We start from the raw sequence: 23910 nt of genomic DNA, 5'->3' as shown, positions 1-23910 counted from the left end.
AGAAAGGTCAGTATTGCTGCAGATTGAGGAGGCTAGGGAACAGGATTACTGAGCAGTGAGAAAGGGGCTAGGGGCTAGAAGCCTGAAGTTGTACAACCAGGATGAACGCGGGACTCTCAGCTCCCGCCAACTACAATTCCCAGGCTCCCTGGCCCCGCCCCTCCTGGATGGCCCCTCCCTGCCTTGCTGGCCCCGCCCCCGCTCAGCGACCGGCAGGGTGCCCGCCCGACTTCCCAGCTGCCCCGTGCAGCCCGGGCATGCCCAGTGTGGGCGCAGCCCCGGCTCTGGGAGCGCCGGGGCGGAGCGGGCAGCCGGGTGCGGAGCAGGCGAACCAAGCCTCGGTGGGCGAGCTCCCAGGCCGGAGCCGCCGCGGCAGGGCTGCGGGGTAGGTGTGGGCCGCGGCAAACGGGGTGTCGAGCCGCTTGCACGTCTGGGCCTGGGCCGCAGGGCCCAGGGGGCAAGCGAGAGCTGTCAGGCCAGAGCTGGTCGGCGAGGTTCTGACAGGGGCTGCGGCAGGGACCCCGGCCCCAAGGGCCCGGGACGTGAAGGGCGGCGAGGGCAGGCCCTGCGGCGCGCGGCGCTCAAGGCTCGCTCGTCCTAGGTGCGGTGGGGCTATCTTTAGTTCCTGTGACCCGCGTTGAGCGTGGTTCGCACCCTGTGCGCGGCAGTAGCTGGGGAGAAAGACGGGTTCTCAGCCCAGATGCTCAGAAAGAAGCTCCCGGAGAGTAGGGATCGAGCAGTCCCGGGGGCCCAGGAGGCATTCTGCGGCCCGGTGATGAGTGAGAGTGTTTACCCTCTTCCTACCTGGAGAGGGAAACGCCGGCTTCCTGCCTTCCGGGACTTGGGTTTGGTGGCTTGGAAATGAAAGTGCAGGAGTATGTGTGTCTCAGCAGATGCTTAATCGGTTCTAAAGACTGTCAAGAATTTAGTGGCCCGCACAGCATTTCAAGGTTTAAGAAAGGCGATTTGCCCATGGGATGCTTGGGTTAAACAAAAAAAATCCTCGTTGCAAAGCTTAAGCAAAAAAAAAAAAAAAAGTTCGGACTGTGTTGGAACACTGAACTTCTGAAGTTTGTTGTAATTAGCTTTCGCTCGCTGATGGACAAACCGTGTAAGTTTTCCACCTGTAAAATATTGTGAACCAGAAGACGTATCTTGATTCCCCTGTGTTGTCGGAGCCCTTTGTAAATGGTGTGTTCTTAAATTGTGGCAGGTTATTTTTCTGCATGCCTCAGCAATTTGTTAAACAGGCTAATTCATACCAAATGTTCTTTCCCATAGGAAAGATGTTAGGCCTACAATATAAAATTGAAATGGCCTGTCCTTCAAAGGCTCTATTTGGTCAGTAAGTCCTTTGCTGGTTGCTACATGCAGAAGTATATTAATCTGCCAGGAGTCAAATGACAGTGGTTCTGGGCTAGGATAGATAGACATGTTTGAAACTCCCTGTCAGGGCTCTGAGAGAGAACTAGACCAAATAATGAGTTTCCTCAAACCTCAAGTCAGGTGCATTCTTTAATAGGATTACATCTATACAAAATTTTCAGCTTTGTTTATTCTGTTGCGCTCCACCCTGAAAAACCCTGTGAAGAATTTTACCATTCTTTATTTGTAGATGAGCAAGTCGTTGGTTAAGAGGGTGTTTCTATGTTTCTATGACAGTCTTCACACACTTAGTGCCTTGGCCCAGGATTAGACATTTACTATTCTGTCCATGGGCTGCTTTCACCACAACTCTCAGAACATTGCTAGAAAACACATTCAGGACACTCTGAGACGCTTTTTTTTTTTTTTTTTTGAGGGAGGAGTGGGAGTGATGACAGATGTTTCTTAACCCTAAAAACTAATCCAAGTGAGCACATTGGACTTCGGGAGGGATGATGCACATGGCGTTGTGCAGGTAGCCCTCTGATTCTGATCTCCCTGTTGGTCCAGTTCTGAGTGGCATTAGTCCAGTTGGGTCAGTGTACTACTGCTTGATGGGGTGGCCAAAGGTCAAACACGGTGTCCTTTATGTTTTGTAGTTGAGTTGTGTCCAAGCTGCCTGTGTATTAGTGTATTAAGATTATTACATCTCTTAAATTGGAGGTTCTCAGCTTGATTTGGTAGGGCTCGAGAACTTTGAAATCCTAAATTCTTAACATTTTTGCAAGTAGATTTTCCATTTACCTTAGAGTTTACTTTGAAGAAATTAATGAGAGACTGGTATTTTAAAATTATTTATAATATGGACTCTCTTGCCCTATCCAGTAGTGGGGGCTGCACTCATAACTTCAGAGCTTGGTGTATGTTAGGTGGGTTCTCTACCAGTGAACTATATCCCCAGCCTTTGTTTCTGTTTTTGAGACAGGATTTCTCTGTAGCTTCAGAGCCTGTCCAGGAACTCTGTAGACCAGGCTGGCCTTGAACTCAGAGATCCGCTTACCTCTGCCTCCCAAGTGTTGTGTGCCACCACCCCTCAGCTTGTTTTGTTTTTGAGACAAATTTCATGAAGTTACTCAAGCTGGCTTTGAATTCAGTTTATTCAGACTTTGAATTGGGATTATAGTACTGCACCATCAGGCCTCTCTCTCTCTCAAAATTTTTTCTTAGGTATTGGGAATTGAACATGCCATGGAAGCACTCTATCACTGAGTTATAGTTGTTCTCTTTTTCAGCATTTATTAATTATGTGTGTGTGTGAACCTGTGTGTGTGCCATGATGTGAGTGTGCATAAGAAGTCAGGGGACAAACCCATGTGGGTCCTGAGAATTAAACTTAGGTGGTTTGGCTTGGCAGAAGGCTCCCTTATCTGCTCAGCCACCTCCCTAGCCCTGACTGAGTTTTATTTGCAACCCTGTCAGTTTCTTAATTGTTGGAGTTAGCTTTCCCATTTATCTGAGAAATAAAAGAGAAACCCTTACTGGTTTATGGTTTTTTTGTTGTTGTTTAGCTTTGTTTTTTGAGACAGGGTCTTACATACCCATGTACATACCTCAAACTTCCAATTTAGCAGCAAATGCCCTTGAACTCCTGAGTATCTTGCCTCAATTTCCCAAATGGTATTACAGGTATGTGCCATCATACCTAGGCCTTACAGTTCTAAAGACTGCTTACTGCTGGGCGTTGGTGGCGCACACCTTTAATCCCAGCACTCGGGAGGCAGAGGCAGGCGGATCTCTGTGAGTTCGAGGCCAGCCTGGTCTACAGAGCGAGTTCCAAGACAGCCTCCAAAGCCACAGAGAAACCCTGTCTCGAAAAACCAAAAAAAAAAAAAAAAAAAAAAAAAAAAAAGACTGCTTACTAATGAGAACTTCATGAGTTGTTTTTGCTTTGTTTTGTAATGGGGGTTGAACCCTGGCTCTCATACATATTGAGCATACAGTCTACCTTTGAACTTGACCCTTCCCAAGCCTTAGTCAAGTTTAAAATTGTTTCCTACATGATTATTAAAATACATGCACAGGGGCTGGAGAGATGGCCCAGCGGTTAAGAGCACTGGAGGTCCTGAGTTCAATTCCCAGCAACCACATGGTGGCTCACAACCATCTGTAATGAGATCTGGCACCCTCTTCTGGCCCGCAGACAATGCTTTCAGAACATTATACATAATAAACACATCTTTTAAAAATGCATGTATATATATATATGTACATTTAAAACTAGAAAATGGTGCTGTAAGTCACTAGATTATTATCTTCAGGACTATGCTGGTGGTGGGGATGAAGTTAGAAAACATAGAAAGAGCTAATTAGAGGGCTTGGTAGTTTCTTATATCTTAAACTTTCCTGTGTATTTGAGGAGTATACATGATTAAAATGTCAAAATCAATTATTATTGTGAGAAACAGGGTTTCCTTAGGAAGCCCTAGCAGGTGTGAAACACAATGTGTAGACAGCCTGTTGTGGAAATTGTGGTTATCCTCCTGCCTCTGCCTCCTACCTAGTGGTAGAATTACAGTATACTGTAGTGCCTAGTTTCTTCAAGTGTTTTGCTTGTGTGTGTATGTGTGTGTGTCTGCATGTGAATTCAGGTACCTGTATAGGCCAGAAAAGGGTATTGAATCCCCTGGAGCTGGAGTTCAGATGGTTGGCAGAGGTCTGACACAGGCACTATGGTCAGCTAAAAGAGAAGAAAGCGATTTTAACTGCTGAGCCGTCTCTCCAGTCTCACCTTCAAGTGTCTGAGAATTCATAGCCATCATAAAAATTGCTTAAGAGGCTATTCAAACATTATTACCACTCATCTCCAAATCTTCAACAGTGTTTGAAGTGTTTAGGAGTAGTTGGGACACCAAGGCTTAGGAGAGACCACTTGTCCAGGAGGACATTTGTCCCCTCTATTTACTAGGGAAGCTGAGGCAGGAAGATCTGTCGAGCCCAGGAGTGTGGGGCTAGCTGGGACAACTTAATAAGACCTCACATCTCAAACAAAAAAATAAGCATCCTAGGTTTCATCAGTTACAGGCATAGTCTCATAGTTTATTGTATTAGTGCTACAGTCTATTACTCTTGTATCAGGGCTACTAGAAGGTGGAGTCATTTTGTAGAAAAAGATCATGAGGTAACTTATCTTTAACATAAGTATTTTTTCTCCGTCTGTTTCCAGGTCCTCCATGATGAGAGATTTGGGGGTACTTCCTCTCTGTGATTGATATTCTGGGCAGTGAAGAGATGGCTGACAGTGTCAAAACCTTTCTGCAGGACCTTGGTAGGGTGAGTATATTTTCATGGAATTTGTACCCCCCCCTTCTTTCTTTTGTGTGTAGTGTTTTCTCCCACCCCCCTTTTTATTTTTGCTAAAGAACTGACTAGGAAATCCTTCAGGTATTTTGTAACTTTTATCATATTTGTTGGGTCTTTTACATAGAATGTAGGTTTTCAGTGTCATCTACTCAGTAAACAGGAGTTTTTCATAGTTTTCAGGTTGACCTTGAACACCTGGTGGCTTTTATTAGTATGCCAAGTACTAGGAATGTAGGTATACACTATCCTGAGTCTTTTTTATTTTGCTATGCAGCCCTGGCTGATTTGAGTTAATTTCAGTACTGTCTCTCCTTCAAGTGTGAGCCTGTGCCTAGTTATATCCTGTGTCTTTGTGTGTGTGTGTGTGTGTGTGAGAGAGAGAGAGAGAGAAAGAGAGAGAGAGAGGAAGAGAGGAAGAGAGAGAGAGGAAGAGAGAGAAGAGAGACAGGAAGAGAGAGAGAGAGAGAGATGAGAGATAGATAGATAGTGTCATCTGTCTTTCTGTGTCTGTGTTTGTAGTGGACTTTTTTGAGCTGCCAACCAGCTCCCCAAATAGAGACATGGAGACTTATTATTAATTATGAATTCTTGACCTTAGCTTAGGCTTGTCCCAGTAGACCTTTTAACATAATTTAACCTGTTTCTATTCATCCATGTTTTTTTTTTTTTTTTTTTTTTTGGTTTTTTATGAGACAGGGTTTCTCTGTATTGTTTTGGAGGCTGTCGGTCCAGCCTGGCCTCGAACTCACAGAGATCCGCCTGCCTCTGCCTACCAAGTGCTGGGATTAAAGGCGTGCGCCACCACCTCCCAGCTTTCATCCATGTTTTGCCTGGAACTTTTTACCTTTCTTTCATTTTGTATGTCGTATTTTCCTACATCCTCATGTCTGACTGGCTGGCTCCTGGCTCTTTTTCTTTCTTCCTACAGCCCTAAATTCTTCCTCCTAATTAGTCTTTCTGCCCTAAAGTTCCACCTATACCTCCTCCCTTGCTATTGGCTGTTTAGCTTTTTATTAGACCTTAGGCAAGCAAGGTAAAGCAATAATACAATAATTAATAATAATTAATTATTCCAAACATAAACAAATGTTTATGTACATAGTTAAACAAATGCAACACATCTTTGCATAGTTAAACAAACATTCCACAGTATGTGTATATGTATGTGTATATATTTGTGTGTTTTTATGTGGTACATGCCTGTGGGTGTGTAGGTAACAATCTGATTCTCATATGGAAGCCAAAACAGAACTTTGTTTACCTCTGTTACCTCTTGCTGTCAGCTTTATTCTCTTGAGATAGGGTGTCTTACTGAACCTGAGTTGGCCTATTTGGCAAGCCTGGCTGGCCAGGGAATTCTCAGGATCCAGAAACCATGCCTAGCTTTTTACATGAAGGTATTGGATTTGAACTCAGGTCCTCATGCTTGCAGAGCAAACACTCTTACATGCTGATTGATTCCCAGCCCTTCTATCCTGCATCCTATGGAAGTTGGGAGACCTGTCTATTGAGTGCATTATCTAGCATTAGGATTCTGTTTAACTTGGCTACAGAGCCCTATTTGCTTGTTTTGAGACAAGTTAGTCTCCAACTGGCTGTGTAGTAGTCCAGGATGACCTTGAACTCCTGATGCCTTGCACTGATAGAAAATCCTGGGATTATACGTATGTGTCACTGTTTAGTTTGAGCCAGATGTAGCAGCACACATCTGTAATCAAAGCACTCATTTGACTGAGGTAGGAGGACCATAAGTTCTTGGCCATCTTGGGTTGTATAGTGGGACCCATCTCAAAAACCAAATAGCAAACCACCACCACCACCCCCACTACCACCACACACACACACACACACACACACACACACAAAGCTGCTTGAGAGATAGAGGAAAAGGATGGTAGTTCAACTCCAGAATTGACTTATATCCTCAGGAGGGGGCTACATGAGACCCTGACTCAGAAAGAAAGAAGCAGATTTTGAAAATGACTATCTAGGTTTAAGGGTAACATTCTAACTGCCTGTTAATCAAAATCAGTTTTAGAAGTAATAACCCTAGCCGGGCGTTGGTGGCGCACGCCTTTAATCCCAGCACTCGGGAGGCAGAGGCAGGCGGATCTCTGTAAGTTCGAGACCAGCCTGGACTATCAAGCGAGTTCCAGGACAACCTCCAAAGCCACAGAGAAACCCTGTCTCGAAAAACCAAAAAAAAAAAAAAGTAGTAATAAAGTAGTAATAACCCTGGGTTTATGAGATGGCTTACAGAGAGGTAAGTGACCTCAAGTCACTCATCATGGAGAACCTGGAAACACGAAAAAGACTTACATTGAGGGTGGTGGCATACGCCTTTAATCCCAGCACTCGGGAGGCAGAGGCAGGTGGATCTCTGTGAGTTCAAGACCAGCCTGGTCTACAAGATCTAGTTCAAGGACAGCCTCCATAGCCACAGAGAAACCCTGTTTCAAAAAAAAAAAAAAAAAGATGTATTACTTAGAGCAGGGCCGTGGTAGCACACACAATCAGATCTCTGAGTTTAAGGCCAGCCTGATCTACAAAGCTACACCCCCCCAAAGATATTACTTGATGTTTCTACAAAATGACTTCACGTTGTTGTAACCCTAATACAAGCAGGTAACAAGCCTGACACCAGGTTCAACCCCCAGGATTTTCTTGGCCTTCTGACTGAGGCACAGCCATGCTTTTGTTTTTGTTAGCTTTATTTAATATGTGTGTGCTTGGACAGTATGTCAGGTTTCCCGTCTATATATAGACACATGGCTGTCAACTTGGTGGCAAATACCTTACTTGCTGAGACATCTTGCTGGTCTTTTTATTTATTTATTTATTTTAAAGATGTTCTTACTCTTTATCCCAGACTGGGTTCAAATTTGGAGTGATCAGCTTGCCTTAGTCTCTCAAGTGTCCTAGTGCTAGTCTCATAGGAGTATACCACCACACTTAACTCTGCTTTTTTTTTTTTTTTTTTTTTTTTTGTCTTTTTATGAAGTTCACTATCCTGGTGCAATTATTCTACTTTGGACATAAATCTATTATGGCTTTTATTAAACTCTAGTGTGTGTGTTAAATTTTTAGTTTATTTGTATAATTTTTCTGCTTTCCTTTCAATAGTGGGGATTGAACCCAAGGCCTCTCACACGATAGGCAAGCACTCAGCTGAATCCCCAGCCTTTCCTTGTCTTTATTTTGAGGTAGAGTCTTGTAAGTCCTGGCTGACCTAACTTGAGTTATTATCCTACCTGTCTCCCATGTTGGTGGGATTACACTGTCTTCTTGGGCGGTTCCATCTGACCAAAGAATAGTTCACTGAAGTTGCACAATATGTGGTTGGTTGCATGGATGGATAAATGAATACAGTTCTTTGAACTGGATTACAGGTAATTCTGGAGTTTATAGCAGATATGATTGGAAAGTGCATTTGTCACTGTCTGTATGCAGTCTATACAAACTCAATAGCACTACCATGATGCTTCTGTTTGATGTGGCACTCCCTTACTATAGAGGTTTGTTTACAATTTGCAGCAATTATTTCTTTCCCCTTCTTTCTCTCCTTTTAAAACAGTAATTGTGTCTGTCTCCAAATTCGATATAGTGTAGTCCTTTCTTGACTGGTGTTTAGAGCTAGTATAGAATTCAAGGAATACTGCTGCAATTTAATTGGTACTGAAAGGGAGTAGGGAAGACGATAATGTGTTTTCATTGTATTGGTAAATGTAAAAGTGTTAGAAAACTACTATTTAGTGCTCATAATTCAGGATTGGTTTAGGTAAGAATCGTGGAAGGATGCTAAATTTGGGAGAAATCCATAGGCATGATATTTGCATGCCATCAGAAGTGTTTCCCACTTACTGTTTCTAGTTACTAGAGGAAAAAGTTTGAAACCATGGAATTAATATCACCACAAGGGCAAACAGTTACTGTGTGCCATTGTTTAGGGAGCGAGGGTGGATATGATCTCTTTGGACAGGACAGACTGGCTGTGTATCCATGGCTGACCTTGGATTTGGGATTTTTCCTGCCTCAACCTTGAATTTTGGAAAGAGACATGTGCCACCATGCCTAGCTTATGTGTTTCTTGGTGTGATACCATCAGTTCTGTGGTATTCTTGTTCAAAATGCTTAACCTGGGTAATCATGGGGAAACTTAAATCTTAAGAAAATTCCATGAAGTAGCTAGCCTGTATTTTTTTAAGACAAAGACTAGGGCTAGTGAGATGGCTTAGAAGTAAAGATTTTTTTGTGTGTGTGGGTACTTCCCCCCTACCCCCACGTGGTTTCTCTGTGTAGCCTGTTCTGGAACTTGCTCTGTAGTCCTGGGTGGCCTTGAACTCATAGAGACCACCTGGCTCTGCCTCCCAGTACTGGGATTAAAGATGTGAGCCACCACCACCCTGATTTTTAACATTTTTTTTTTGAGAAGTAAAGATTCTTATCATCATACCTGATGACTTGAGTGTGGTGATCCCAGAAACACGCCTCATGGAAGGAGAGAACTGACTATTACAAGTTGTCCTCTGATCGCCATGCATGCAACATACTCACACAAATAAAATGGAAACAGCAGAAGTATAAAGAACTGTTCTTGATTTAAAAATACTAAGGAGACATACAAAATGCATTATTTTATTCTGGATTAAACTCTCCAGGTGCGCAATGCCATGAAGTTCATTGTTGTGATGAATGGAAACTTGGAATGTGGACTATAAAGTATTTTAGTATTAAGTTTCTTGAATTGATAACTGCCCTATGGTTATATAAGAGTGTTGTTCTTAGGATAACTCCTGAAAAATGATCAACTGGTCATGTTGGCCACTATACTTGTGTTCCCAGTATTTGGGAGCCAAAGCAAGAAAATCAAGAGTTTGACATCAGTCCGACTTATGTAGTGAGACCCTGTTTCAGCCTCTGCCCAAGGGAAAACTGCATGAGCGTGATAAAACAACCTACTTGAATGGTTTGGATAAGTGTATATATTAATAGGAAAAAAATACTAACTAATGATTCTGGACTAAAGGAGTTTTAAAGTTCTCTATTGTTGCAGTTCTTTTGTAAATTAAGGATTGTAGTTGGAAATTTTATTTGGGCCACCAACCACCTCCAAAATAAAGATGTGTAGACTTAATATTAATTATGAATTCTCAGCCTTAGTTTAGGCTTATCCCACTACTTATAACTTACTTTAACCTATTTCTGTTTTGCATTGGACCTTTTTACCTTTCTTCCATTCTGTGTGTCCTACTTTCCTGCTTCCTCTGTATCTGTCTGTCTGCTGACTGGCTGACCCTGGGCAGCTCCTTGGTTCTCCTCCCCCTTCTCCCCTCTTCCCTCCCCATTCCTTCTCTGATTTGCTCTCTCTGCCTGCTAGCCCTGCCTATCCCTCTACTGCCTAGCTATTGGCCATTCAGTTTTTGTTTTTTTGTTTTTTTCAAGACAAGGTTTCTCTGTGTAGCCTTGGCTGTCCTGGAACTTGCTCTGTAGACCAGGTTAGCCTTGAACTCACAAGAGATCTGCCTCCCTCTGCCTTCCGTGTGTGCCACTGCCCAACTCAAGCCATTCAGCTTTTTATTAAAACACTCAGGTGCCTTAGCAGGCAAGTTGAAACAAGTGTGACACACCTTTACATAGTTTTAACAAATGCAGCATACCTCTGTAGTTAAAGTAATATTCTATAATGTAAACAAATGTAACACATGTTTACATAGTTAAAGTAATATTCCACAGAAAAGGATAAAGAATGCATAAAGGGTGAGGGTATAGTTCAGTGGCAGAGTGCTGCCTACTATGCACCAAGTCCTGAGTTGTTGCATCAGAGCACTGGAGGCACAAATCACTCTCCTTTAGTTCTGTAGCAAAGTGAGTACTGTGGTTTCCACTGTTACTCACTTTCCTGTGTGTAACTTTGCAAGGTCTCCAGCCCACAATTTCTCTTTAAAAATGTCCTTATCTACAGGGAATCAAAGACTCCATCTGGGGCATCTGTACCATCTCAAAGCTAGATGCTCGGATCCAGCAGAAGAGAGAGGAGCAGCGCCGAAGAAGGGCAAGTAGTGTCTTGGCCCAGAGGAGAGCCCAGAGTGTAGAACAGAAACAAGAGAGGTGAGGAGTGCAGGCCTACATCCTAAGCTGTCGCGGAGGGGCACATACTAAGACCAGGAAATGGCGGGGAAGGCCCTACACAGTAACTTAGAATCCTATTAGTTGTTTTTTTATTTTTAATAGGAAAATGTTATTAGGCGATTTTCCCCCCACCCCAACACACACACACACACACACACACACACACACACACACACACACAAACTTAAACTCAGATTCTTACTCAAAATGGCATGATGTTAAAAAGAAAATACACTGAGATAGCTCAGAGGCAAAAGGTGCCCGCTAAGCAAGTGTGATGGCCTGGATTTAGTCCTTGGAACTCAAGGAAAGCTGGAAGAAGAGAGCCAGCTCCAGAGTTGTCTTTGGACCTCCACATGCATCTTATACATACAACAGTAGATTAAACAGCAACAAAAATAAAATCAAGAGTACCAAACAGAGAAATAGAGGACCACAAACAGTGTTTGATTTAATGAATGCTTATAGTAAAGTCTATATGGATTTATTTATCGATAGACTAAACCCAACCCAGACTTTCTTATTTAATGTGCTCTAACCTCGGACTTTAGAGGGAAGAACACAGACACACACACACACACACACACACACACACACACACACACACACACACACACAAAAACACACGTGTACGTTTGTTTTATTTGGGGGCTGGATTCAGTTCCCAGCACCTGCATGGAGGCTAGCAGCTGTCTGCAGTTCTGGTTCCAAGGGATCCAAGGCTCTCTTCTAGCCTGCATGGATAATGCACATAGGTGGTGCACAGACACACATGCAGGCAAAGCAACCATATACATAAAAGTAAATAACATTAAAAATTATTTATCATTGGGAGAGTATGTCCATTTCACAGCACATGTGTAGATACCATAGGACATCTTTGTGGAATTAACTTCTTCCACCTTTTACATGAGTTCAGGGAACCAAACTCAGGTTGCCAGGCTTGTGACACTTTTCTCAGTAAGCCATCTCATCAGCCCCTTTTTAGTTTTTAAAGGAAAGCTTGTGATGCATAGTTTTAATACCAGCACTTAGGAGCACAGGCAGGCAGTTTGAAGCCAAATAGTGAATTCCAAGTCAGCCAGGGCTACATAGTGAAATCCTGTCTCAAACTGACAACAAAATAGAAAAGCTGGTTTCTTCACCTGGGTGTGGTGGCACATGCATGTAATACCAACACTGAAGACTGAGGCAGGGGGACTGCCAAGAGTTTGAGGCCAGCCTGGTCTATACAATGAGTCCCTATCTCTAAAACAAAACACCTGGTTCCTTGGACACATGGAAGCCTTTTCTTATGGACTGAATTGGAACGTTGGGAGAACATTAGGTGCTCAAAGATAATTTGGTGCCAATAGAAGCTGTAAAATGGAGAGTTATCAGATAACGTTAGAAGCAGCCTATTGGCCTTACAAGCTAAACTCATGATCTTTTTCAGTGAGCCACGTATTGTTAGTAGAATCTTCCAGTGTTGTGCTTGGAACGGTGGAGTATTCTGGGTAAGTTCTTTTCCATCACATTCTAGGTTCCCTATATGCATCTTTAGATTGTTGTTAGGTTAATATTTCTCAGCCGCTTCCTTAAAACACAAAGATATTTATCTTTGTTTGAGTTGTTTATATATGCTGATGATTATCACATGGGTAGGGGATGTAGGAGGGGAATCTGAGCAAGAAATAATTATATGTATGAAAATGTCAAAATGAAACCCATTATTTTGTGTGATGTCTAAAAACAATAATTGCCGTGTGTGGTAGTACATGCTTATAATCCTAGTACTTGAGAGGCAGGGGCAGGCAGATCTCTGAGACCAGGCCAGTCTTGTCTATGTAACTGAATTTCAGGCCATCTAGGGACGGTATAGTGAGATGCTGTCTCAAGGGAAAAAAAGGAATAAAGAAAATTAATGTTAAAGAAGATACCAGTGGGTTGGAAAGATGGGCCAGTTTTTAAGAGCAGTCTTTGCTCTTGCAGAGGATCTGGGTTCAGTTCACAGCACTTATACCAGGCATTTTAAATTTGTTTTTTATGTCTAGGGGATTTTGTATACTCTTCTGGCCTCCATGGGTACCTGTATGCACGTGTTGCATATACAGATAACCAGACATATATAAAATAATAAAAATTTTATTATTTTTTTGAGACAGGGTTTCTCTGTAGCTTTGGAGGCTGCCCTGGAACTAGCTCTTATAGACCAGGCTGGTCTCCAACTCAGAGATCGGCCTGCCTCTGCCTCCCGAGTGCTGGGATTAAAGGCGTGTACCACCCAGCCATAAAAATAATCTTTAAAAATATAAATAACAATACTTATAATATCAGCACTTTATGGTAAAAGCAGGAGCATAAGAAGTTCAAGGTCATCCTTGACTACATAGTAAGTCTGAGATAAGCCTGAGATATATGAGACCCTGCCTCAAAAAAACAAATAAATATGAATCGGGCATAGTTGCACAGACCTTTAATTCCAGTACTCAGGAGGCAGAGGCAGGTAGATCTCTGAGTTAGAGTCCAGCCTGGTCTATAGAGTGAGTTCCAGGACAGCCAGGGCTACACAGAAAATCCTAAACAGCAAACATGAATTGGATTTTGTACATCTTTGGTGAATTTTATTCCTTTCACTTATATCTGAAGAGATATCTGGGAGAGCCCTGCATATATGTGTGTTTGTTTATATGATCCATTGACAGGTTTTAGTGTTGTTATAAATAACTGTTTAGACATTTTAGGTTATCTATGGAATCAGAGAAAGTAGATGTTTCTGGTTGTAGCAGTTGATTATTATTGAGACTCAGATAAAAAAAGTTACCTATAATTAACTGAGAGCTCTCATAGTCTTTAGTGAAATATAAATACTGTTCTTGACATGATATTTAGTGTAATTCAGTTTGTCTTATATAAACATTTCACTAATATTTTCAGATGTTAACTTTAGATTTAATTAATAAACATCACGGGATGCTTAGTGTATGTCTTTATACATTGGCTTAAATGTTAGTTAAAATGTTTTCTCTATCTCAAAAGTCTCACTGATACATAGTATCAGTTAGCTGCATTGTCTTGGAGTTTTGGCAAGTAGGAAAGGTGCTTCTACTAATATTTTCAGATGTTAACTTTAGATTTAATTAATAAACATCACGGGATGCTTAGTGTATATCTTTATACATTGGCCTGATAATAAACATCACGGGATGCTTAGTGTATATCTTTATACATTGGCCTGAATGTTAGTTAAAATGTTTTCTCTATCTCAAAAGTCTCACTGATACATAGTATCAGTTGGCTGCACTGTCTTGGAGTTTTGGCAAGTAGGAAAGGTGCTTCTTTGGGCCTCCTGATTTATAAACTAGCAGTCTTGACTAGAAAGTCATTACAGTGAGAGCTGAAATGCCTTGCTTAAATTTATTATTGTTGTTATTATCCTGGTTTTTTTTTTTTTTTTTTTTTTTTTTTTGAGGTGGTTTCTCTGTGTAGCCCTGGCTGGCCTGGAACTCACAACTCACTCTGTAGACCAGGTTGGCTTTGATCTACCTGCCTCTGCCTCTTGTGTGCATGATGCCTTGTTTTAATTTAAGAAGGGTTTTTGATTATTGCCTCTTTCCTTCAGTTTAGTCTCCTCTTGTTTTATCGAGTGTTTATTCCTGTGCTTCAATCAGTAACAGCCCGGATTATTGGTGAGTATGTATGTATCTTGCTTCTGCTTGGGATAGAGGTTTGAGATATTTGTTTCTAGTCTTCCTCAGTTTCATAAGCACTTCCTAACAACACCAGCAATTTGATGTTTTTAGGTTTTTTTGTTTGTTTTTTTTTTTGAGACTGTTTCTCTATGTAACAGTTCTGGCTGTCTTGGAACTCATGCTGTAGACCAGGCTGGAATCTAACTCAGAGATCTACCTGCCTCTGCCTCCTGTTTTGTAGACCAGGCTGGCCTTAAACTCACTAAGATTGACCTGCCTCTGCCTCTGCCTCTGCCTCCCTTGTGCTGGAATTAAAGGCCTGCTTCCCTCCAGCTGATGGTTTGTTTGTTTGTTTGTTTTTTCAGCTGATGTTTTTAATTTGGACTTCTCAATGGCTTTTTGAGATAGGCATTGTTGAGCTGTCTATTTTATGGATAAGTAAATAGACGTTAAGTCATTGGTAAGTAGCAGAGCTGAGATTTAAATTCAGTTGGTTTCCTGGGCTCTGTGATTAGTCACTGAGACATTGCAGTAGTCACCAGGTTTGTTTCAAGAACAAAACTGTCATTGCTATGAATAAGAGCTGTGGCCAGAATGTGAGGCAGAAGAGTAGTAACAAAATAGTTCCATTTTTGCCGGGCGTTGGTGGCGCACACCTTTAATCCCAGCACTGGGGAGGCAGAGGCAGGCGGATCTCTGTGAGTTCGAGGCCAGCCTGGTCTACAGAGCGAGTTCCAGGACAGCCTCCAAAACAATACAGAGAAACCCTGTCTCAAATAACAAAAAAAAAAATTCCATTTTTGGTCGTCTGGTGTTCCATCTGTCTAACTAAACTAATAATTCTTCTTGCTTTTTTTTTTTTTTAGGTGATCCATCACTGCATGGAGATGTTTGGTCATGGCTGGAATTCTTCCTCACATCAATTTTCAGTGCTCTTTGGGTGCTCCCCCTGTTTGTGCTTAGCAAAGTTGTGAATGCCATTTGGTTCCAAGTAGGTCCAGGGTAGAATGGCGTCTGGGTTCTACATGATGGTTTACTAGGTTATACTCTTTGTAGCCTATGAAGTTAGTGGGCCATAGGGAAAACAGTTTTCAAGTCTTAACATTTTTTAAGCTAAACTGCCCGTTTGGTAATCTTTGTGGTTTTGTAAAATGAAATGACTATCTCAAGTTACTAAGGCAGACTTTTCTCACCTGGCAGCTCTGATAGCGAACAGTGGCATTAGCTGGGGATGGACATGGGACCATTAATTCATGTTTTGTTGTACTACTGTTCTCTGTTTCAGGATATAGCTGACCTGGCATTTGAAGTATCAGGGAGGAAGCCTCATCCATTCCCCAGTGTCAGCAAAATAATTGCTGACATGCTCTTCAACCTTTTGCTACAGGCACTTTTCCTTATTCAGGTGAGAGACATGGAAACATTTTTTAAAACATAAGAAAAGGAAGTTAGTGAAGGGGACTTCAGTATAAATGCAAAACCCGGATCTTTCTGGAGTACGCATAAATGCCTCCTGGGAAGTAATGATTTTTAAAGCACTGTTTGTGTGTGTACGATCTTCACACACAAATGGAGAAAGAGATCTCTCACTGAACCTGAAGATCACTATTTTTGGCTAGGGTGCCTGGTTGATCAGCAATCTCCTAGAATTGTCTGTGTCTGCCAACCCTCAAGTGTTGGGGTTACTGGCATATACACCCTTGCTTGGTGCTGGGGATTTGAACTCAGGCCTCTTGCTTTCACAATAGCATTTTTACCCAATGAACAAGTTAAATTGAAATTTATTAGTAAGAGATAAGAATTGGTACACACACACACACACACTTATTTAAGAAAAGGAAAACGGAAGCTGCAGAAATGACTCAGTGAATGGTTTCTGGTACCCACATAGTGACTCACAGCCATCCATGACTCTAGTTTCAGTTGATGCAGCATTCTGTTATAACTACCAACCACACATGTGATACGTATCCATACATACAGGCAGAATACTCAGACATATAAAGTTTTAAAATTTAAAAAAAATAAAAAAGTGAAAGGACAATAGTACCTATCTAAGGCATGAGTAATTGGGGAGGGGAGGGAAGAAAGGAGAGAGACTTTAAAAGCAGCTAGAGAGTTTAAATATAAAACACAAGAACCATGGGTTTACTTTGTCTTTTCTTGGAGACTCTGATCCTGCCATTAAACAACTTTGAAGCAGCTGGGAGGCCATCTCTGATTGGAATAGTGAGCGGGAAATGTCTGACACTCTGGAGTTAAGACTTGCTGCATTTGTTCCTCAGGGGATGTTTGTGAGTCTCTTCCCCATCCATCTTGTGGGTCAGCTGGTTAGTCTGCTGCATATGTCTCTCCTCTACTCGCTGTACTGCTTTGAGTACCGTTGGTTCAATAAAGGTAAGTCCATTAAAAAAAAAAAACTGGAAAAAAGACGCCTTGTTCAGAAGTGCTGGTGCTGCACACACTAAGCTGTTCAATACTCAGCTCTTAGATTTCTGAAAAGACGTGGCTCATTGGGAAGAGGGAGGTTACATTTGGCTTAGTCGGTTTATTAACTTTTGCAGCCAGGGAAAGTGGTATTGTAGAATTAATTACCATTTTAGTACTTAATGTGATTTAAATGTTTTTTAAATTTATTTTATGACATGGTCTTGCTGTGTAACCCAGGCTGACCTCCAACTTTCCAACTTCCTGCTTCTACCTCCCAAGTACTGGGATTACATGCATACACTATCAAGTCAAGCTCATTTGATTACTTTGAACTTTATCATCATTCTATTACTTTTAAATTTTGGTTGTTTTCTTTATTATTTTTAGAGTCAAGGTCTCATGTAGCTCATGCTAGCTTTGAACTTGCTATGGAGCTGAGGATGACCTTGAACTCTTCTGATCTGCCTTCTATTTCCAGAGTGCTGGGATTATAGGTGGGCACCATTATATCTAGCACTATTTTTTTTTTTTTTTTGAGTTGGGTCTTGCTGTGTGTAGCCTTGCTGGTATGTTTTTATGATCCAGGCTAGTTTCTAACTCCAGTCTTCTTGTTTTAGCATCTTAAATGCCGGGATTACAGGTGTGTCCCACCATACCCAGCTGGGAATCTTATAAAAAGACTTTGATGCTGTATAAAGGGGTCCAGAACTTGTAATCCTTGCATTTACTTTGAGGTAGAGAAAGGAGGACTTAGAGTTTGAAAGTAGCCTGGACCATATATAAGATCCTATATCAAAAACCACAAACCCAAACAAACAAAAACCTTTGCATATTCATCTTAGTGAGTGTGAAGCTTTCAGTAGAGATATCTCCCCCTACCCCCCACCCCTCAGTGTGTCCCTGGCTGTCCTGGAGCTTGCTCTGGCCTCTGGCTGCCACCTACCCCCACACACTCCACCTTCCTCACCCCCGAGATGCCATCCTTTTTTGATTTTTTGCTTTATTCTAGACTGTCCTGACGAAGGAAGCTGGTGCTAAAATTGTTACTTTGAAATTATGATTACTGTAAAATCTTTGCATTGAAGCTTTATGTCAGATATGTACAATTCTTTGAAACAGGGTCTTACTATACAGTCCTAGCTGGTCAGTAACTCCCTATGTAGACCAAATTGCCTCTGCTTTCTAAAGTCCTGGGATCAAAGGTTTGTACCATAATAAACCCAGTAGATTTGTATAGTTTATATGCTGTATCTGTGTTCTAAATGGAAGCTTTGTGCCTAAAACCTAAGCCTTTAATAATTGTGTCTGCCAGTTAGTCATGTAAATGAGTTATGAGTCTTAGGTGTACTACTGACTTCCTTGTTTTAGGAATTGAAATGCACCAGCGATTGTCAAACATAGAAAGGAATTGGCCTTACTACTTTGGATTTGGCTTGCCCTTGGCTTTCCTCACGGCAATGCAGTCCTCCTATATTATCAGGTAACTTGGCTAGAGAAATTCCAAAGACTAGAAAAGTAAAAGTAAGTAATAAAAGTATGTCTTAGGGGGCTGGAGAGATGGCTCAGAGGTTAAGAGTACTGGCTGCTCTTCCAGAGGACCTGAGTTCAAGTCCCAGCAACCACATGGTGGCTCACAACCATCTAAAATGAGATCTGGTGCCCTCTTCTGGCCTGGAGGCATACATGCAAATAAGAATACTGTATACATAATAAATAAATAAATCTTTTAAAAAAAAAGTATGTCTTAACAAGCATCTTTTATTAGTTTGCTTCTGACCTAGTATCATTTGACCATCAGGAAGAGGTTTTTTTGCTGTTGTTGATGATAATAGTAATTGACATTTGTCAGCATTAAAATATAGCCTATCTTATTCTGTGCTGTCTCCTGGAGGCAGATACTTAGAAATTTAGAAACTCTTCTGTTCATTTCTGAAGCTGTGTTTATATGATATGTTAACCTTTCATCACATCATGCTGTTTGCAAAGCTGGGAAGGAGATATGAGGCTTCCAGTATGTTTTCTAAAATCAAGTCTTGTGAAGTTGACTTTTTTGTTTTTAACAGTGGCTGCCTCTTCTCGATCCTATTTCCTTTATTCATCATCAGCGCCAATGAAGCAAAGACTCCTGGAAAAGCATAGTAAGTGCCAGTGATGAGACTTCTGCTGTATAAATCTCTTATGCTGAAGAAAACCCTTATGTCTTGTTAGTTTCTATTGCTGTGAACACCGTGACCAAAAGCAGCTTGAGGAGAGGATTTATATGTGGCTTACATTTCTCTGTTACTGGTGTTCATCATCAAAGGAAATCAGGATGGGAACTCAGATAAGGCAGGAACCTGAAGGCAGGATCAGATGTAGAAGCCATGGAAGTCTGCCACTTACTAGCTTACTCCACATGGCTTGCTCAGCCTGCTTTCTTATAGAAATCAGGACCACCAGCCCAGGGATGGCCCCTCTCACAATGGGCTAGACCCTCTTCCATCAATAACTAATAAGAAAATGCCTTACAGTTGTATCTTAGGGAGGCGTTTTTCTCAAAAATGCTCCCATCTCTCCATTGACTATAGTTTGTGTCAAGTTGACATCAAACTATCCAGCACACCTTAACATTTATTTTTATTAGTGTTTTGCTAACATGTCTATCTGTGTACCATGTGCATTCAGAGCCCATGTAGTACAATAAATGATATCATATCCCTTGGGACTACATTACAGGCTATTGTGAATGCTAGGAACTGAGACAGACAGATGGAAGAGAGAGAGACAGAGACATGAAATATATATTTTTGAGTATACATATATTTTTCCCCAAAATTGACACTCTCACACATGCTTGTTTTTTATTTCTTCCTGTGTAGCACTGTTGTATCTTGAGCTTGTGATTCTGTTGCCTTGTCTCCCAGTGCTGAGACTGTAGGTGGATGCCACCAAGTCTATCCATTTATACCTGTTCTTAAAATTTACCAGTTGTGCCAGGTATGGTGTTTCATGCCTTAATCAGAAAACTTGGAAGCCTGTGGCAGAATGATGAGCTCAAGATCAGTCTGGGCTACATAAAGAGTTCTAAGCTAGCAGTCACTAGATATAAGTTCTTTGTAAACATCTGAGTAAAGCCCATTTTTGTAATAATGGCCACTTTTAAAGAAAGTAGTAGGTTCTGTGTGAGAATCAGCAGTTAAGAGCACTGGCTATTCTTCCAGAGGACCAAGTTCAGCTCCTAGCATCTTGGTGGCTCACAGGCATCTGTAACTTTAGTTCTAGAGGATGCAACACCTTCTTCTGGCATTTGTGGTCAGCAGACAAACAGATAGTGCACAGACAAACTTGAAGGCAACACTCAATTCCATAAAATAATGAAATAAAAATTTAAAAATCTGATATAACTAAATTTCCTTTAAAAGCCCTGATACTGAAACTACTGATTGTAATGGATTTGTGGCAGCAGCAAGACATGCTACATCTGTTTCTTTTTTGGTTTTTCAAGACAGGTTTTTTGTTTTTGTTTTTCTTTTTTTGTGCTGGGATTAAAGGTGTGGGTCACTACCACCCAGCTACATTTCTTTTTTCAGTGGTGGGATTTAACTCACAGCCTCAGGCTGCGGGGCAAATAGTCTGTCCTGCTACTTGTTCTGCAGCCAGCATATTCTTTAACTGATAAATGTATTGTCTAATACCTCTATTGCTTTGAGTTCTGTTGCCTTGTTTTTTTTTCCCCCTATGTCATTTTAAACTTAAAAGTAGTCAGATAAACTGTAATTTGCTTGAAGCAGTTATGTTGATTAACTGGGAGCTAACCAGTAGGGTTTCTTGTCCTTTAGTCTTTTCCAGTTGCGGCTCTTCTCCTTGGTGGTCTTTTTAAGCAACAGACTTTTCCACAAGACAGTCTACCTGCAGTCAGCCCTGAGCAGTTCGTCTTCTGCAGAGAAGTTCCCTTCTCCACATCCTTCTCCTGCCAAACTGAAAGCTGCTGCAGGCCACTGAGTCCTGCTGTCCAAAGGGGATGGGTGGGTGGGACTGGGGAGAAGATGTGCAGCTATTTCTGTTTTCTGCCCCTGCCATAGAAGGCAGGACCCACTGCCAAGGGCCCTCTACATATTCCCTTCCCTTGGATGAATTGGAATTTTCGTCTCTGGTGCAGTAAGGCAGAATCTTCCCGACTCCAGTATGTGGGTTTTTTTTTACCACTACCCTAGGTCTGAAAGGACTGGAGTTTTCCAGCTGTTTCTAGCATTTGCCAGTTCCTGTGCCTGGACTTTTCCTATCCCTGTGTCATTTACCCTCCCACTTCTTCCTGCCTTCCAGCACCCCTGGATGAATGGGCTTTGTAATTTTAACTGTTGTATTTTGTGAATTTGTTGTTACTGTTTTTCTGTGAAGCACATACATTGGATGTGGGAGGTAAAGGAGCATTCCAGTTGCTCCAGGTCACTCCTTCTATAGCCATCACTGTCTTGTTTTCTTGTAACTCAGGTTAGGTTTTGGTCTCTCTTGCTCTTCTGCAGAAAAGGAAAGAAGAAGAAGAAAAAAAGGAGCCTGAAGAGATGGGACAGATAGACCACAGCTAAACTAGCTGGGTTTTGAGTTGTTTCTTTCTTTCTTCCCCTTGAAGGGAAACTGCTTTTTTCACTGGTACAATTTAAGTTCCCCAAGTATGGGGCAGTATCAGTTCTGGACAAGTGCCACTGCATCACAGAATGCTCAGAGGATCTGAACTTCTTAACCCTGAAGATGAAATTCACTGTTGGCCACTGCCAGGTCTCATTGGTGTTTTAAGGAATATTGGGTGCTTCATATAGGAACCGAAGGGGTAAACTTATTAAACCCATTCAACCTGTGATTGGTCATGTTTTCCTGTCACTTTAAGAGTCTAAATATGGGGTGGGAGGGCAGATGTAAAAAAAAAAATTGTACAATTTTAAAATATCACAATTAAACGTGAGCTCGTTTCCCATAAAATGCATGTTTGAGTTTTTTCTTTCTTTCTCTCTTCCTCCCTTCCCTCCCTCCCTCCCTCCCTCCCTCCCTCCCTCCCTCCCTCCCTTTCTCTTTTTTTTTTTTTTTTTTTTTTTTTGGTTTTTCAAGTCAGGGTTTCTCTGTGTAGCCTTGGCTGTCCCAGAACTCATTCTGTAGAGCAGGTTGGCATTGAACTCCCAGAGATCTGACTGTCTCTGCCTTCCCAGTGGTGGGATTATAGGTGTTTGTCACCACCACCGCCACCAGGCAGTGTTTGATTTCTAAATCACATCGTGAGCCAGATGTATGCATAGATTGAATGACTTTCTCTTGAATAATCTGGTTATAGATTTTAGAAATTAGTTCTGAAAGATATTCTCAGAATGATCTTGGGTAATAGTGTTAAAATTGTGCTTACTTTTTGTTGTTGTTGTTTTTTTGAGACATGGTTTCTCTATTGCTTTGGAGCCTGTCCTGGAACTTGCTCTGTAGACCAGGCTGGCCTCGAACTCACAGAGATCAACCTGCCTCTGCCTCCCTAGTGCTGGGATTAAAGGCATGTGCCACCAATGCATGGCTTTATGCTTACTTCTTATAAAAGACTTGGTGATTGTTGGTTTTTTTGTTCGTTTGTTTTCTTGGTGAGTGTTTCTATTGTGTATTTATTAAGGGAAAAAATCCTCTAGATTTCAGTATATTAAATGCTGTAATCCAAGGAAGAGGTTAAATATTTCACTTATAGAAACCTGTAATATGTATATATGATAACTGCAATCAAACTTTTAAGTGCTTATATAGTGGATGGACATGATTACAGTTGTCAAATTAATTGTGCACAAAAGTTGTAACAAGTGCCCTTAACCATTGAGTCTTGTTTCTACTTCCTATTTTATGAAAGTTTCAAAAGGAATTTCCAGGTCTGAATGGCAGCTCATCAGTAAGGAACACTGGCTGATCTCACAGAGGACCTAGGTTTGAACCCTAGTATCCACGTGGTGATTTACAGCTGTCTGGAACTTCAGGATGCACAGACACTAGGCAAAACACTCATACACATTTTTTTAAAAATGAATTTCCAGTGAACACTTGACTTTTTTGTTGTTTTACTTGATGCCTTATTAGTTTGAAGGCTCAGTTAAACATATCTGTAATAGAAATTGGGTCAGTCTCAAAGCATGCACACACATTGATAATTCCTAAATTATCGCATGTGTGGGAAGTAGTTTGTGCTGTGGCACATGTGTGGATGTCAGAGGATAACTTTGGAGTTGGTTCTGTTCTTCCATGTTTATGTGGATTCTTGGATTGAACTTAGTCTTGAGGATTACTTAGTAAACACCACTGCCCATTGAGCCATCTTGTTGGCCCCATTTTGTTTTTAAGATGGGGGGAGTCTCAATTTGTAGGCTTTGCTAGTCTGACTCTTTAGTCCATGATGGCCTTAAATTTGTGGCATCCTTTCTGCTTCTGCCTCATGACTTCTGGGGTTTTAGTTATATACTCAAATGCCCACCACAAAAGGTAGTGTGAACCTTTCTTTACTAGGCATGAGCATGAGGTAGTAATTAGGAAACTGGAGTCAAGGGAAAACTAGGCTCTGTTTTTTGTCAATTTCATAGTGCCAGTTTGAGGCAGACTAGTAATCAGCAACTAAAAATACAGGGGCACCTGTCTCACTAAAACTGAAAGTTGAAGTTAAAAAAAAATGGATGTGCACATGCATTTAGACACATGGCATGTGTGGCAATCACAGGACAACTTTTCAGAAGTTGTTTCTCTCCTGGCCTTAGTTCCAAAATCAAACTCATTCTATCAAGTACCTTTACCCTCTGAGTCATCTCATCGAGCCCTACCTTTGTTTTGTTTTTTTTGTTTTTTGTTTTTTTAAATGCAGTCAATGGGACTTGAGTTGCTTGCCAAAGTGGTTTTTGTTTTTGTTTTGTTTTACTAGATATCACAGACCTGTGGGTTTTTTTTTCCCTGCAGAGTCCAGATGTCTGTT

General features: G+C 41.5%; 1 protein-coding gene across 1 annotated transcript; it reads left to right on the top strand.

Moving 5' to 3' along the window:
• The first annotated feature begins 249 nt into the window (after positions 1–249).
• On the top strand, positions 250–21911 carry Ei24 (EI24 autophagy associated transmembrane protein). The gene is made up of 11 exons (XM_005085852.4): positions 250–385; positions 4589–4695; positions 10688–10833; positions 12290–12350; positions 14456–14522; positions 15392–15516; positions 15811–15930; positions 16811–16922; positions 18324–18435; positions 19019–19093; positions 20774–21911. The coding sequence occupies exons 2-11, from the start codon at positions 4654–4656 to the stop codon at positions 20934–20936; spliced, it is 1023 nt and encodes a 340-aa protein (XP_005085909.2). The 5' UTR covers positions 250–385; positions 4589–4653; the 3' UTR covers positions 20937–21911.
• The last annotated feature ends 1999 nt before the right edge of the window (positions 21912–23910 follow it).

The sequence above is a fragment of the Mesocricetus auratus genome, unplaced genomic scaffold (assembly GCF_017639785.1).
Source record: "Mesocricetus auratus isolate SY011 unplaced genomic scaffold, BCM_Maur_2.0 Super-Scaffold_100022, whole genome shotgun sequence".
Taxonomy (NCBI): domain Eukaryota; kingdom Metazoa; phylum Chordata; class Mammalia; order Rodentia; family Cricetidae; genus Mesocricetus; species Mesocricetus auratus.
The sequence above is the reverse complement of the archived record's forward strand: the minus strand, read 5'-3'. Positions and strand labels throughout refer to the sequence as shown.

Coding starts and splice junctions, on each gene's coding strand:
- Ei24 (XM_005085852.4), top strand. CDS start 4,654: ATGGCTGACAGTGTCAAAACCTTTCTGCAGGACCTTGGTAGG. Junction 14,523..15,391: donor AGTAACAGCCCGGATTATTG/GTGAGTATGTAT, acceptor TTTTTTTTTTAG/GTGATCCATCACTGCATGGA. Junction 15,517..15,810: donor TGAATGCCATTTGGTTCCAA/GTAGGTCCAGGG, acceptor TCTCTGTTTCAG/GATATAGCTGACCTGGCATT.